This window comes from Symsagittifera roscoffensis, chromosome 8 (assembly GCF_963678635.1).
Source record: "Symsagittifera roscoffensis chromosome 8, txSymRosc1.1, whole genome shotgun sequence".
Classification (NCBI taxonomy): domain Eukaryota; kingdom Metazoa; phylum Xenacoelomorpha; order Acoela; family Convolutidae; genus Symsagittifera; species Symsagittifera roscoffensis.
The window spans coordinates 34,920,813-34,934,414 of NC_087069.1; the positions used below are offsets into that span (position 1 = coordinate 34,920,813).

At 38.5% G+C, this 13,602-nt stretch overlaps 1 protein-coding gene across 1 annotated transcript in view; it reads right to left on the reverse strand.

The window, feature by feature from the left end:
• The window catches only part of LOC134853635 (phospholipid-transporting ATPase ABCA1-like), a 76,844-nt gene that overhangs the window by 23,535 nt on the left and 39,707 nt on the right, over positions 1-13,602 (reverse strand). Inside the window, exon 8 of the mRNA XM_063869638.1 lies at positions 6,454-9,580. Coding sequence (XP_063725708.1) covers positions 6,454-9,580 — 3,127 coding nt within the window. The remainder of the gene's footprint in view (positions 1-6,453; positions 9,581-13,602) is intronic.

A 13,602-nucleotide genomic window follows, 5' to 3' on the forward strand; every position in this document is an offset into this window, starting at 1 on the left:
GGTTGTTCATATATAATAGGTTCGTAGTCGTTTTCGACTGCTATCATATTGATGGAAATGGTATTTTCTGTATCACTTTCTGTGTCTGATGATTCACAGTTTATTTGATTTAATTGTAGTTCGTTATTTCCTGTGTCATCAATTCCTGGGGAGTCTGATGTTGTTTCTTCATTTGATTGTACTTGATTAATTTGTCTCTGATGTTTTGGTGTACTATCTCTGTGTCGATGTTTAGAATTATCATAATGGTTATTATTTCTATGTGGTGATTGAGAATAATTTCTATATCGATTATTATAACTTGAATTTCGATTTTGTGAATTATTCCGTGATCTGTTTTGGTAATTATTATTTGATCTGTGATAGTTTGATCTGTTATATGAGTTATTTCTTGATCGGTTGTTCGGGTAATTCTGATTTCGATTGTTCGAATAACTTCTATTTCTATTATGTGAATAGTTTCTGTTTCTGTTATATGATGAGTTTCGTGATTGATTATTGGAATAGTGTTTACTCCTTAGGTTTGATTGGGAACTGGATCTAGAAACAAATTGTGTTGCCTTGGAATTTGATCTTGAATAGTTATTTCGACTATTTGATCGATTATAATTATTTTGTGAATAATTCTGTGTATTTCTTCGTTCTGGTGATCTTCCTCTATAACTTGAGTTATATGGTGATTGATTTTTTGTGTAACTGGTGTTGTTCGGAAGTGGTTTTCCTGAACTGTTGTTACTGTATATGTTTTTGTTTAGTAAATTTTGATCTTTCTTCATATATTGATAGAATGATTTGTTTGGTTCTCTATGTTTCTGAGGTTTGTTCTGGTTATCTTGTTGTTTTTGTCTACATTCAGAGATACTATGTCCGTATCGTCGGCAATAATTACACCATTTTTTGAAAGTTGGTTTACCTTTAAAATTTGGGTGTTTTTCATAAATATTTAGTATTTCAGTGATTTTTTCAACGAGGTCTGTATCTGATTCTTGTATATTGTTGATATTTGTGGTATTTGTTTCAATTCGGTTAATATATTGTAATTTCAGATTTTCTGTCTCTTCAAGTTTCATTGTGATTTCCACTTGCTCTAGTTTGTCTACTAGTTTTCTAAAATCTAAATCGGGCTCTCGAATTGAGGAGGGATGGCATGCTCTCTTTTTTATTGCTATTTTCCTTAATTGAGGTGTTAAGGTCATCATTAAAATTTCTGTCATTTTTGTGTTTTTATAGTCATGTGTATTTAATGAATATGCTTTTCGAACTAGTGTTTCGATGCGTACTGCTAATTGTTTGATGGTTTCATTTGGTAATCTGCGAATTTCATTACATAAAACTCTTTGGTGTTGTTTATTTCTTTCGGAGTCAAACATTTTTGAAAATTCTTGTGTAAATCTTTTCCAATCTGATTTTATTTCTATAGGTAATACTGAAAACCATTTTTGGGCTGCGCCATCTAAGGTTGTTTGTATCAACGCTGTGCGTCGATGTATCCAATTTTGATGTAATGGTGTATTAATTGGTTCAGGTCCTATATTTAAAATTAAATTTGCTGTTACTGCATTTAAATAATCTTCTACAGAATATTCAGGATCTGTTCCTGTGAAAACCATTAGTGGTTTATTTGATGTTATTGATGATCCACCCATAAGGTATGGATTCATTGTCATTTGTAGTGATTCTGCGGCATTTGGCATTTGTGAAAAATTTGAAAGTTGATTCTTTGTTATTTCGTGTCGTTGAAGATAATATGGGAGTGGTATTTCGTTTTGCATTTGAGTTGGTTGGTACGAGTGTGTGATCGTTGGATTTTGTGGTTGAATCGGTTGAAAAGATTGTGTATTAGTTGGATTTTGCATTTGTATTGGTTGTTGATTTCGTGTTTCTGTTGGATTTTGAGAAAAAATTCTATTATATGTATAAGGTTTTTGTGCTCCTTGTCCGCGATATTCTTGGGTATACGGTGCAAAAATATCTGGTTGTAAATAATCGTCATCAGATGATAAGTAATCCGTATGATGAGGTGCTTGCTTTTTATTTTTATTTTGTTGAAAAAATGGGTAATTTTCACTGCGATCCTGTGGGGGATGTGAATTAGTTTGAAAATTTACTGAGTTGGCTGTTGTCATTGGGTTATTCCAATGATGAGAACTTATATGATTATTATCAGGTTTTCGTGGGGGATAATTTGTTTTTGACGAATGTGCGTAGTTATAATTGTGTTCTGCAAAAGTGTTTCTTGTGAACGTTCTTCGTGTTTTTGACGGTATTGTCGTAGGTCTATATGTTTGATAATCCATATGTGAATATTTTCGAGCAACCGAAGGTTTAACGGTTGATTGTAAGGTTACTTGTGCCGTTGAAGTGTTTGTATTTTTTGGTGTTGTTAAGTTTGGACGTAGTGGTGAAATACTTTGTTGTGTAGTTGTTGTTGTTTGGACGATTTCTTCATTTATGAAGTGTGATGGTGTTTGAATATCTTGTTGTGTAAGATTTCTAGTTCCATTAAGGTTTTCATTGTGTATGACGGTCGAATTTAAACTATTATTTCGTGTATCAGGTAAAAATGTATTGTAGTTCAATGGTGTTGCATCAATGGTCAGTGGTACTACTCTCACATAATCTCTTTGATAAGATATTGTACTTATTGCTTGACTTGAGATTGATTGTGGGATATTTATAAATGCATGATGAGACCATTCAGGGTCCCAAACGTAATCTGACTGTTCTGTGATGGCAGTATCATCGTTTGGATTTTGAGGTCTAAAATTTTTTCTTGCTTGTGAAATTAAGTCTATATTATGTGTGAAATAATCTATTATAAACCATGCCAAAATTTTTTGTAAATCATGTTTTGTGTGTTGTGAAACATCGTCTTTAGTGATATTTTCTTTGATTATATGTAGAAAAGTTGAAAATAATGTAATTTCATTTCGTACTTTTATATGTTTGGATGTCTCAGTTGGTGAGATACTTTGAATTTCTGTTTTTTCTAATATTGAAATGTAGCTATATATTATTGCAAAGACTTCGTTAGTGAATATAGAATTTGCTCTTTGTGAGTTATGGTATTGTATGCTTTTAATATATTCTACGAATACTTTTGAAAATTCTAATTCAAGATCGTCTGTTTGAATTACATATTTGCGATGATTCGGATTTGGTGTGCTGAATTCTATGGTGTAGATTCCGTATTGTTGTGTTAAATTACATATATCTTTCAGATAATGTTCAATAATTTGTCTTTTGATTTTTACATCTGGGAATTCTGCTTTGCATGGACTGATTCCGGGTTCAAGCAAATTTAGGAGTAAATTCTTGCAAAATATATGCTGCCCTCTATCATTGGGTGCATCTACGAGGAAGTGGTAAACTTCTTCGTCATCTGGACTTTCGTCACTTTGAGTGTGGCTGTGGCTCATTTTTTCGTTTAATGACTGTTAATATATAACTATCGATGTGCCTAATTGGTTGATTCCAATTATACAAGTGTACTGGTTTGTGTTTATATTGTTTTTTTATTCTTCTTTTTCCTCTTTTTGATGAATTTGAAGTTGTTTCTGAGTCGGAAAAATATAATTGATCGTGGATAGGACAATTTTTGTCAATCGATTCTTTTAATTTATAGAGTTCATCTAAATTGCTGGCTTCTGATTCTGAAAATGCGTTTCTATTTTTTGAAAATCTTTTTCGTGTGATTTGTCTTTGTTTGTTTATTATTTTTCTTTTAATTGTTAGTCGTTTTGTTCTAATATATCCAACTGTTTGTGTATGAGGTGTGATTACAAGATCGTATTTTTTGTTATCTATTTCGCAATTGTGTAAAACGATTGTTTGTTTATTTCCTAGATTTTTGAATGACATAAGGTTTAGGATGAGGGATGCAAAAAGTTGTTAGATGATGTCTACTTTTCTTAAACTGTTAGTCCTTACGATTTTTTGGTTAGCCTAACCTGGGTCTTTTTGTTCAGGGTTGGAGAGAAAAGTATATCGATTCCGAAGAATGATTTTTTACTTTCTCGTGGCTAGTATAAGCTAAGGTGTTAACTTACTTAATCTTACTTAGGGGTAGTGATTGTGTTCAAGGGTTGGAGAATAGTAAATCGATCCACAAGGTTCAGGTATAATTAGAACGCGAGTAGTTCCTTAGATACTATTTTAAACTTACTAAGTCTAAGATTTATCCTGGGTCTGATAAGAGGAGGGTTCAAGTGAAGGATGAATAACCGAAGTTCTTCACTGTTTATCCTAATTTGAATGGTTAGTTTTGTTGAAAAATTTCTATTAGTCTTGGGTTTTTTGGAAGGGTTGGATAGTGAATCGACGTTTGAGGTCGTTAGACACTTGCTAAGTGGGTAGGGGAGAACAAAATTGTTCTTTTTGATCCAAGGATTGGCCTTGATGATCAAGTTTTAAATTTAGTGAAATAGAAAATTAATTAAGATCCAAGGATAAGCCTTGATGATCTGATTTTAAAATTAAGTGAATTTAAGTTTAAAATGGTTTAAATTTATTTAAGAAAAATATTTAGTTTTTTAATGATATTAGTGAGCTTATGATTGCTGTTATGTTTAGGTGATGAAGCTGGGACAACAAATGATTTTATGATTACTAACAATTTATTGTCATTCTAATTTTTGTTTTTATTTTCAATAAATATTTTCCAAACATGTTTTATATAAGACTGCAGAATTTAAGAAAACAATCTGAGATCTTTTTATCAATCGTTATTGTATATTAATAATTTTGTTTAGCGCCTGTAATGATCATGAAGTTTTGACTTCAAAATTTTATGTTTGCAAATGAAAATCTAAATTCATTGCTAATAAGATTCTAAATATAAAAGTTTGTGTTGGCTTTTGCCGTACAATCATATAACTATATGGTAAGTTTCTACTTTCTCGTATGTCGTCTCTTGTTCGAGGTCTTCTTGCGATTCCGGGTAGTTCTGCTATCGTTCGGAATATCGGCTCTGATCTATTGAGTCGTAGAGACATTTCGATTAAATTATATCGTCGTATAACATTTTCAAAATGTTTTGTCTAAATTCTAATCTATTTTTTTGGTTGAATCTAAGCTGTTAAGGTCTATTCGAGACTTATGGTCGCACCAGATGAGTTAGGACCGATGTGGTTAACTCATAGAGTAATTTCGGATAGGGTACACCGTCTGCTCGTCACGCTATCTTATTTTCGGCCGGATAGATTCGTGCAACTTCTTAGTCTAATACCGATCCTAATCTTACTCTTATACTTACTAGTCTCAGGGTGTTTAACTAGTCTCTGCTAGGCTCAATAGATCTAGGGTATACTGGTTTGTTGCGGCTGCTGAAGTTCTCTCGGAGAGACAACTAATTTCTAAGTTAAATTCAAATCTCTCTGGTGCTGAAATTACAAGTAATTTCAGCACTTACAAAAAGTGGGTTAATAGTTAGATGGATCATGATTGGTCAATATTAAATACTTTACAGTGGTAAAATATCTAATTTATCCAATCATAAAATATAGTTTAGATCAGGTTCCATAAGCTTAACCGTTGATTTTTTTTAATTGTAGGAGGGGGAGAGATTCGTTACTAGGTACACGAGGAGGACGGGGGAAATGGGGGGTAGTTACTGAGATTCTCAAGCTCAAGCTATTTTCAGAGCAGAAATTCACTCAATGAAAACTTTGACAGAAAAAACATAGCCAACTGACAGTTGGAAAAGAGTAATGAACGCAAGTAAACTGAACTTTTCTTTGAAGAAACCTCAAGTTTCAAGAAAAAACACGCCCTTAAAATTCTTTGAAATTCAAGAGCAATTTGTGTTTGACCCTTTTTTGATAAAAATTAACCCAATTTAGGAAAACAGAATCAAGAGGTGAAAATTTACATTCGCTGATAATTAAACTCCACTTTCGAAACTAAGTCAAGCAAGTTTTTTGTGACCTTTATACTTTTGATGTTCGATAGTGGAGTTTGCCTTCCTTCTATCAAACGAAATGAAGTGAACTTAAATTGAAACAAAATTCAAACCGCTAAAAATCGAAATTGAACGTGAACTAATTTTATGACTGTTTTCTGAACTCACTACGTTCATTTCTCATAAAAACTGAAAAAAAGAAATTATACAAAAACGCAACTGATAAATGTACAACCAAAATAATAAATTTCGAAAAGAACAGGAACTGGAAATGCAATTATGCTCAAAACATGTCTATTGATCAACAGATCGGTTGAGACTTCAACTTCACCAGGCCTGAAGAGATGAGTATTGTGAAGAAAGTTATTCACAGAAAAAAAACTCTAACGCCCGATTGCAATAAATTTACTCTTGCAAGGTTGAAAACCACGAAATTTAAATCAAAACAATTTTAAAAACCAACTGCTGTCAAACAGCTGAAACCAAATTAGCACAGACAAGACAAGGAACCATTTCTACCACGTTCGATCCGTCCCTTTTCAAATTTGTCTAACCTTCTCGCTTTTGGGTCCATGCCAGCCGTCGGTTCATCGAGGAAAATGATCTGGGGGTCGCCCACCAGTGCAATAGCAGTCGACAACTTTCTCTTGTTACCCCCACTTAGCGTACCTGCTTGTCTCTCACTGTACTTTATTAGCCCCATTTTTTCAATTACACTATCGGTTACGAAGTTCAGAAACTTTCTTTCAATTCCTCTCAAACGAGCATAGAGCATTAAGTGTTCTTTGACTGTCAAAAAATTATCCAAAGCGTCAAATTGGGGACAAAAGCCGAGCTTCTTTCTTGATTCATTTACATGTGTAACTACATCATAGCCGCCTACTATCGCTTGACCCCCCGAAGGCAAAACATCTCCTGTCAACATTGTGAATGTTGTCGTTTTTCCCGCGCCATTAATTCCCAACAAACCGAAGCAAGAGTTTTTCGGGACGTGAAATGTTAAATTTTTCACAGCAAGAAATTTTCCTTTGCCCGATTTGTATTCTTTGCGTAATTGACGAACAATAACTGGTTCTTTATTGAATTGACCGGCTAATACTTTTTGTTGTTCGGTTTTAACATCTGACTCAATCTGCTTAATTTCATAAACGTCTTCATCATCTAATTGACTGAACCTTACAGTACTTCCTCTCCGAGCTCGCAGTTTTTGTTCCAATTGTTTTCGTTTCTTTAACACTAACGCTCTTCTTACAACATAATGATGTTCAATTCCAATAATGCACGCAAAGAAAACGAAACCCTGAATTGCCAAACACATCAAATGCAAACCGGCAACTCCAAAGGCCAATGGATTTCTTTGGTTGTAATCTCCTATTTCGCTGACCGTTATCGCAATTTTATATTCTACTATCATGTTGAACAAACCCCTTCCCAAACAGTATTGTGGGAAAATAAGAAAAATTGCCTTCAAAGCTACATTTGTGTCCGCCATATCGGGAAAGAGTTCCAGCATATAAGTTGTAACCGTTGTTATAATGCCTACAAAACCATTAAACAAAATAAGAATCACATATGCTGTGCTTGGAACCTTGAAAAGGTAACTTATTGGGTACATTAAAGGTGTGATCGACCAACCGTATAGTAGAAACAACAACAATAAACATGGAAACTGCATGCCAGCGATGTATGGTTCTTGATCAAACGCTATAAAAATAAGAATAACAATCAGGACCGAAATCAGGTAATTTAAGTAATCCCAGGTAAATGTACTAAACCAGTAAATATTAGGGTTAACCCCACTAACATACTGCAAATGTTTAGATTTACTAACTCGCTCTTCAATCAGGAACAGGACGAAACTAGCGGGAATAAATCCCAACGCAAATATAACGAATAAAGCAACTATAACATCTTTTATCAAACCTTCGACAAATTTCTCCAAAACTTGCTCTGAGGTTACTTTCCAAGGATGAGAGTACGCTACTATTCCATAGTCTTTTCTCGCTTTCTCATCAGGAATTACACTTCGTAAAATCAAGTTGTTCAAACCGTTCATCACTGCAGGTATACCGTGAATTGCATTATTGTTCCACCAAATCATAATATTTTTCTCGGCTAATGTATCGTTGAAGATCAAGTTCAAGTCTTTGACCACGTTATACAAGCTGAAACCAAATTCATTGGGCGTACTAGTCTTATTATTTTTCAGAAACTTCTCTACAGCTTTTGATGCTCGGTACATTTTCGCCGAATCAACCTCAAAATCTCGTCTTTCGCCTTGAAATTCGTACCCATAAAGTCTTTTCATTTTGTAGTCCAGTCTTGTTTTCAGGGTGTAGTCAGTTACATTTCTGCTGGTCATATTTTGTAGCTTCTCAGTTGTGTCCAGAATTTTTCGAGGAGGTACGGCACCTCCCGCCATTGCCATACAGTCTGGGTACCCAGATTCGCAGTGGCACTGCGGACTTGGCCACCAAGAATACGGGTCGTAGAGTTGCAGGAATTTAGGCATTTTTGGCTTTGAAAAATCAGGCTGCGGGCTTTTTATGCACTTACGACCGTCAATTTCAGACGTACCCAGACATCTGGTACCATGATGCGGTGGTTTCTCCAACTCTTTTACCAGTTCTCCCATAACTGGATCGCCGTTACTGGTATCAGTAACAATCATGTAAAGACCATCTCCATACATATAGACTTGCAGTTCTAAAGATGGTTGGTCACTGCTGCTAGGCATCAGCATGGCGAACAACATCGCTAACATTATAAAAATTGCCGGCAAAATGATTTGTGAGAAAAAAGCTCGCTGATCTTTTCTAGTATGGTGCCATCTCTTCACCAATAGAGCAGCGAACTGCTGGTTTCTCAACTTAGTTCCAGTTAACTTAGGCGTATTTCGTTCCGCGAAAGTTACCGCTTGAGGTCTGGTTGCTTTACGAAACGCGACATTGCCTCCCGCTCCCACGCTTACTCCCGACTCGTCATCAGGTATAGCTTGTGATTTCCTTTTTGGGTCTAGATTTTCCTCAATTGAGGATCTAGGCTGTGTAGTGATTGGAGCCTCAGTTTTTTGCTCATCTGTTCTTTCCTTCACAACTACCGTATCCTGTTCGGGTTCCGCTTCAATTTTCTTGAAACACAATTTTTTACCACAAGCACAGCAACCACAAAAACAACCACACAAACAATGATAGAACCATTTCTTTTCATAGAAAACTTCGCCATCTGCAGGTTGAGTATCCGCTACCTTAATGAAAATATCCTCAAGCGTAGTGTCTGATAATCCATAGTCAGTAATTCCCAACTGCTTTTTATTTGCTTCCAATGCATCGAGTAACTGAAGAAATTTTCCTGATGAGAGACCTTCATAAGGTAGCGTAAAAGTTATTTCAACTCCGACGGTCTTAGTTAAAGTCGCTTGAGGAAAAATACGCTGGACAAATTCTGTCAGCTTTTCAGCTGCTTTTTCGTGATTCCTCCGTATTCGTTCAAGTTTTTTGAAACTATCCTCAGATTTTATCCCTGACTCATATGGATTTTCTTCTTGTTTCTGTGACCTATTAGATGTGACAAAATATTGATAGCCATTACTGTTCTTGTCTCTGTCATCGTATCGATCGTCTCTCGCCAGAACAAGTTGGTATCCATCGCCAAATTTACGTCTCAAGAACAGGGATGAACCTGAAAACAAATGTGGAAAGAAACTCAAATCTAACAAGGATAGCCGGTTGCTGTGCAAGTAGCACAGACTACTATTCCGACTACATTCTTAAAAAAAAACTAAAAAAGTTTTTTTTAAAACATGTGGGGTTTTCTGTGCGTGATGTGATTGACGGATCTGAATGAAAGCATAGAACTTAGACATATTTGACAGTCGGAGGCGGAGCAAAAAGCAGTATGGCCTAAGAGCAGAAAACTTAATTGATTAAAACAATTATTGATTAAAACAATTATCAGGATCATCAATATTTCCAAGAAAATGAATAAATTATTCATGAATTGAATGATTTCATCGAGTTTTTTTAGTGATTTTCCAAAAGTGATACTTGGTATGTTTAAGTGTAAACGAACGTATTACGGCTTTTATACTAGCAGCCGAACGAATCTTACTGAGCTTTCGAATATATACAAACAGAATCGGATCCCCAGACAGTGTGATTACGACTAAAATCATGGCTAAACTCCTTCTTTGTTGTCAATATCAGTGACAGTTACATATCGGATTCATTAGAGATTGATGTGTGTGTGTTTAGGAGCCCTCTTGATAATCAGGGGACTTGAAATGTCCAGTGCTTGTTGCGAATAAGATGATGTTGTTGGGGTTCGTCTGCAAAAGCGTCAAGGTTGGGGTTCTCTGGCCTGGTCCCAATTTGTGCACTTCAGTAGGTAGTGTTCCGTTGTTTCTGGTTCTTCCCCATCGCAGTGCTCGCATATAGGATCTTGTGATAGCCGGAATCTATACTTGGTGTCATTGAGTGAAAGACCTCCACGAGCCACGCTTTCCTTCTTCAACTGCCCGACTCAAGTTCCTTTTCGCTGTCTCAGGCTGTCCAGGCCCTTCTTCTTGAGTTCTTTTCCACTCATCGAAGCTCTCCTTCATTCTTTCTTTTGCCATATTGCACTCTTCGTTCCACCACGGTGTTTGTCGTTTTCTGTTAGAGGTCATAGGAATTTTTGCTTTCGCCGCTTTCATGAGAATGTCGACGAAGTCTTTGTACCACTTTTCGAGAGAACCTTCTTCTTTTCATGTTTCTTCCACAAGGTCGTCCACCTTTTCGGCAAAACTTTCCCAGTCCGCCCGCTTGCTTTATTCTTGACCGGCTCTGCAGTCGCAAACTTCACCAGCAATGGGAGGTGGTCCGACCCGAGACTATCTCCGTTCGATGTGGGAAGCCTTCACAAGGCGAGTGGTGTGGAAGACAGCAATGCCTTCAAATTTCCTACACGACCCCAGAGTGCAAATGTTTCGAAGAGATGCGGGGTTTTTGCCAAAGCGTCCGGGGGGTCCCGCTGACCCGAGACGCCTCCTATTGGTAGCGGGAGATATGGAGACAAACTCTGGGGCCACCAAGATGGTCATGTGGACTCTGCAAGAAACCGGTGACCTGGAGAGGCTATTCAATGCAATGTGTGGACTGCAGGCAATGGTTCCACAGAGAATGCCTCGACATGAGCGTCAAAGAAATAACGCACACAACAACTTCAGGTGGCACTGTGGCTGTGAACAGGAGCAAAGGCCTGCCCCAAGGAGGAGGGAGCGTGCCCCAACCCGGCGAGAACAAAGGCTTTTCGAGGTGTACTCCCTTCGAGTGGGGAAAAGCGCTGCAAACAAAACGTACACCAGGGGAGTGTGGGAAGGAACGACTTACCCAGCCAAGGCAAAGAAGTCGGACACCCCCCCTCCTATCAAACACCACGGGGACCAGCCGACTCCAGTGGGAAAACAAAGGCGATCAATGGTTCTCGGACGAGCACCATTCTCATGTCTGGCGGGTTTTTGGCAGCTGGACCGGGTAAACCTGCATACTGGGTCCAGCTTTTGGTGAGGACAGGAGACGTGGAACGAAACCCAGGTCCTGAAACATACGTATGTCCGATCTGTGGGAAGGAAATCAAGGATAGGCGGCAGATAAGCGTATGGTGTCATTTAGGGGGGTATGTCCACATGAAATGCACAAGCTTGCGGAGTATCAAGGGATACTCAGATGAGTTTGTATGCGACCGGTGCTCCTGGTGTAAAGGAGAGGGAGGAAAGCGAGAGATAAGGGAAAGAAGACGAACAGAAAAACGGAAACGTAGGGAGAAGGTGCAAAAGACCAGAGCAGAAAAGAGGGAAAGGGAAGCAAAGACGAAGGGGAAAGGTAAAGCAACAAGGGTATGGACGTGGAACATACAGGGGGCGAGAGTCTCGTTCCCTAGACGGAATCGTTTTGCAGAAATCCTAAGATGTATAAGCAAGAGTAACGCGGAAGTGGTATTACTGTCCGAACTGAGGGAAAAGGAGGAAGGAATGAAATGGATTAAAGCAAAAGACATGTTTGGGGTCCTTATACACGGCAAAAGAAGCGGGATAATACTCCGAGACGAATGGGCGCTGGATTGGAGAGACCAAGGATGCAAGAGGACATGCGGGGACAGGAGTTCGGCAGTAGAGGTCAACCAAATCAAGTTTGTAGCGACATACCAGCCCCTTTGGAATAGCGATAGACGGGATTTCGATGCGTATAGAGAAGAGCTAAACGAAATGATTAGATGTGGCGCAAAAAAGCTAGTACTAGGAGGCGACTTCAACTCCAGTGTAGGGGACACCTCCCAGAGGGAAGAAGATGACGCGGTAGGACCATTCGGACTGGGTAGGACCAACGCGGCGGGGAGGGATCTAATAGAATGGTGTCACGAACAGGGGTTAACCTGGACTAGCTCCTTCTTTAGGCACAACAGGAGGGGAACCTGGAAGTGCCCAGGAAGAAGAACATGGCACGAAATTGACGGATTCATGGTGAAGAAAAAAGACCGGAGCAGGGTAGTGAAGAGTATAAACACGGTAATAGCGGGTACATCTCTATCGGACCACAGGCCGAAATGCATGGAGGTCTGGAGAAGGAAGGGGGCGAAGGCAAATAGGAAAAGTGAGACTCAAAGGAAAATAAACTGGGAAGCTCTTCGAGATGGATCAATCCGGCGAGCATTCGCATCGACAGTAGACGGAGAAGAGAGCAACAGGGTACGGGTGAGGAAAGTGAACGCCTAATCAACCTGATTAATGAAGCGGGTACAGAAGTGTGCGGATTTAAAGAAAAGAAAGCACTGAGTCCATGGCTGGATACGCATTTAGAAGAAATACAGGGGTTCAAACGGAGGATCGGGGCACTTACGAAGAGTTTTGAACGAACACGAACGGAAAACTTTAAAATACAAAGGCAGGAGGTCAGGAAAGAGTACAAGAAGGCTAAAAGAAGATGGGAAGAAGAGTGGTGGCTTAAACTGGTAGACGAAACAAAGGACGCCGAAGTGAAAGGGGATATAAGACGCATGTACAAGACACTAAGGTACTTAGGGGAGAAAGACCTCCAGAACATAGAAGAAGAATTTTTTTCGCCAGAAGAGTTCAGACGACACTTCATGAAAGTCTCGGAAGACAGATACGAGCGGGACGTCATAGAGATAATGAGAACGGCATCGTCAACAGAAATTAAGGACTCTCCAGAGGCAAAGGCAGCAGCGGAAGAGATGGAAGAAGCAATAACCTTCGTGGAATTCGAACGAGAACTGGCGAACATGAAAGACGGAGCGGCAGGAGTAGACAATGTAAGTGTTAGCGCAGTGAAAGCCTTAAGTATAGACACCCGGAAAGAACTATACCAATGCATGATGGAACAATTAGCCACACCGGTTGAGAACTGGGCCGACAAAGCTAAGGAAGGATGGGTCATACCCCTACATAAGAAAGGAGCTAGAAATGAACTAGACAACTACAGGGGTGTGTGCCTACTCCCGGTGTTGAGCAGGATAATGGCAAGGATACTAGCGAGTAGGATTAGAAAATGGGCGGAGAAGATTGAGGCATGTGGTGAGAATCAAAATGGTTTCAGAGAAGGACGATCGACGTGTGACGCAACGCAAATCATACTGAGAATAGATGAGGAAACAAGGAGGGTATTTGGGAAGGCGGAGACGACCGGGAGCTGTACTGTTAGATATAA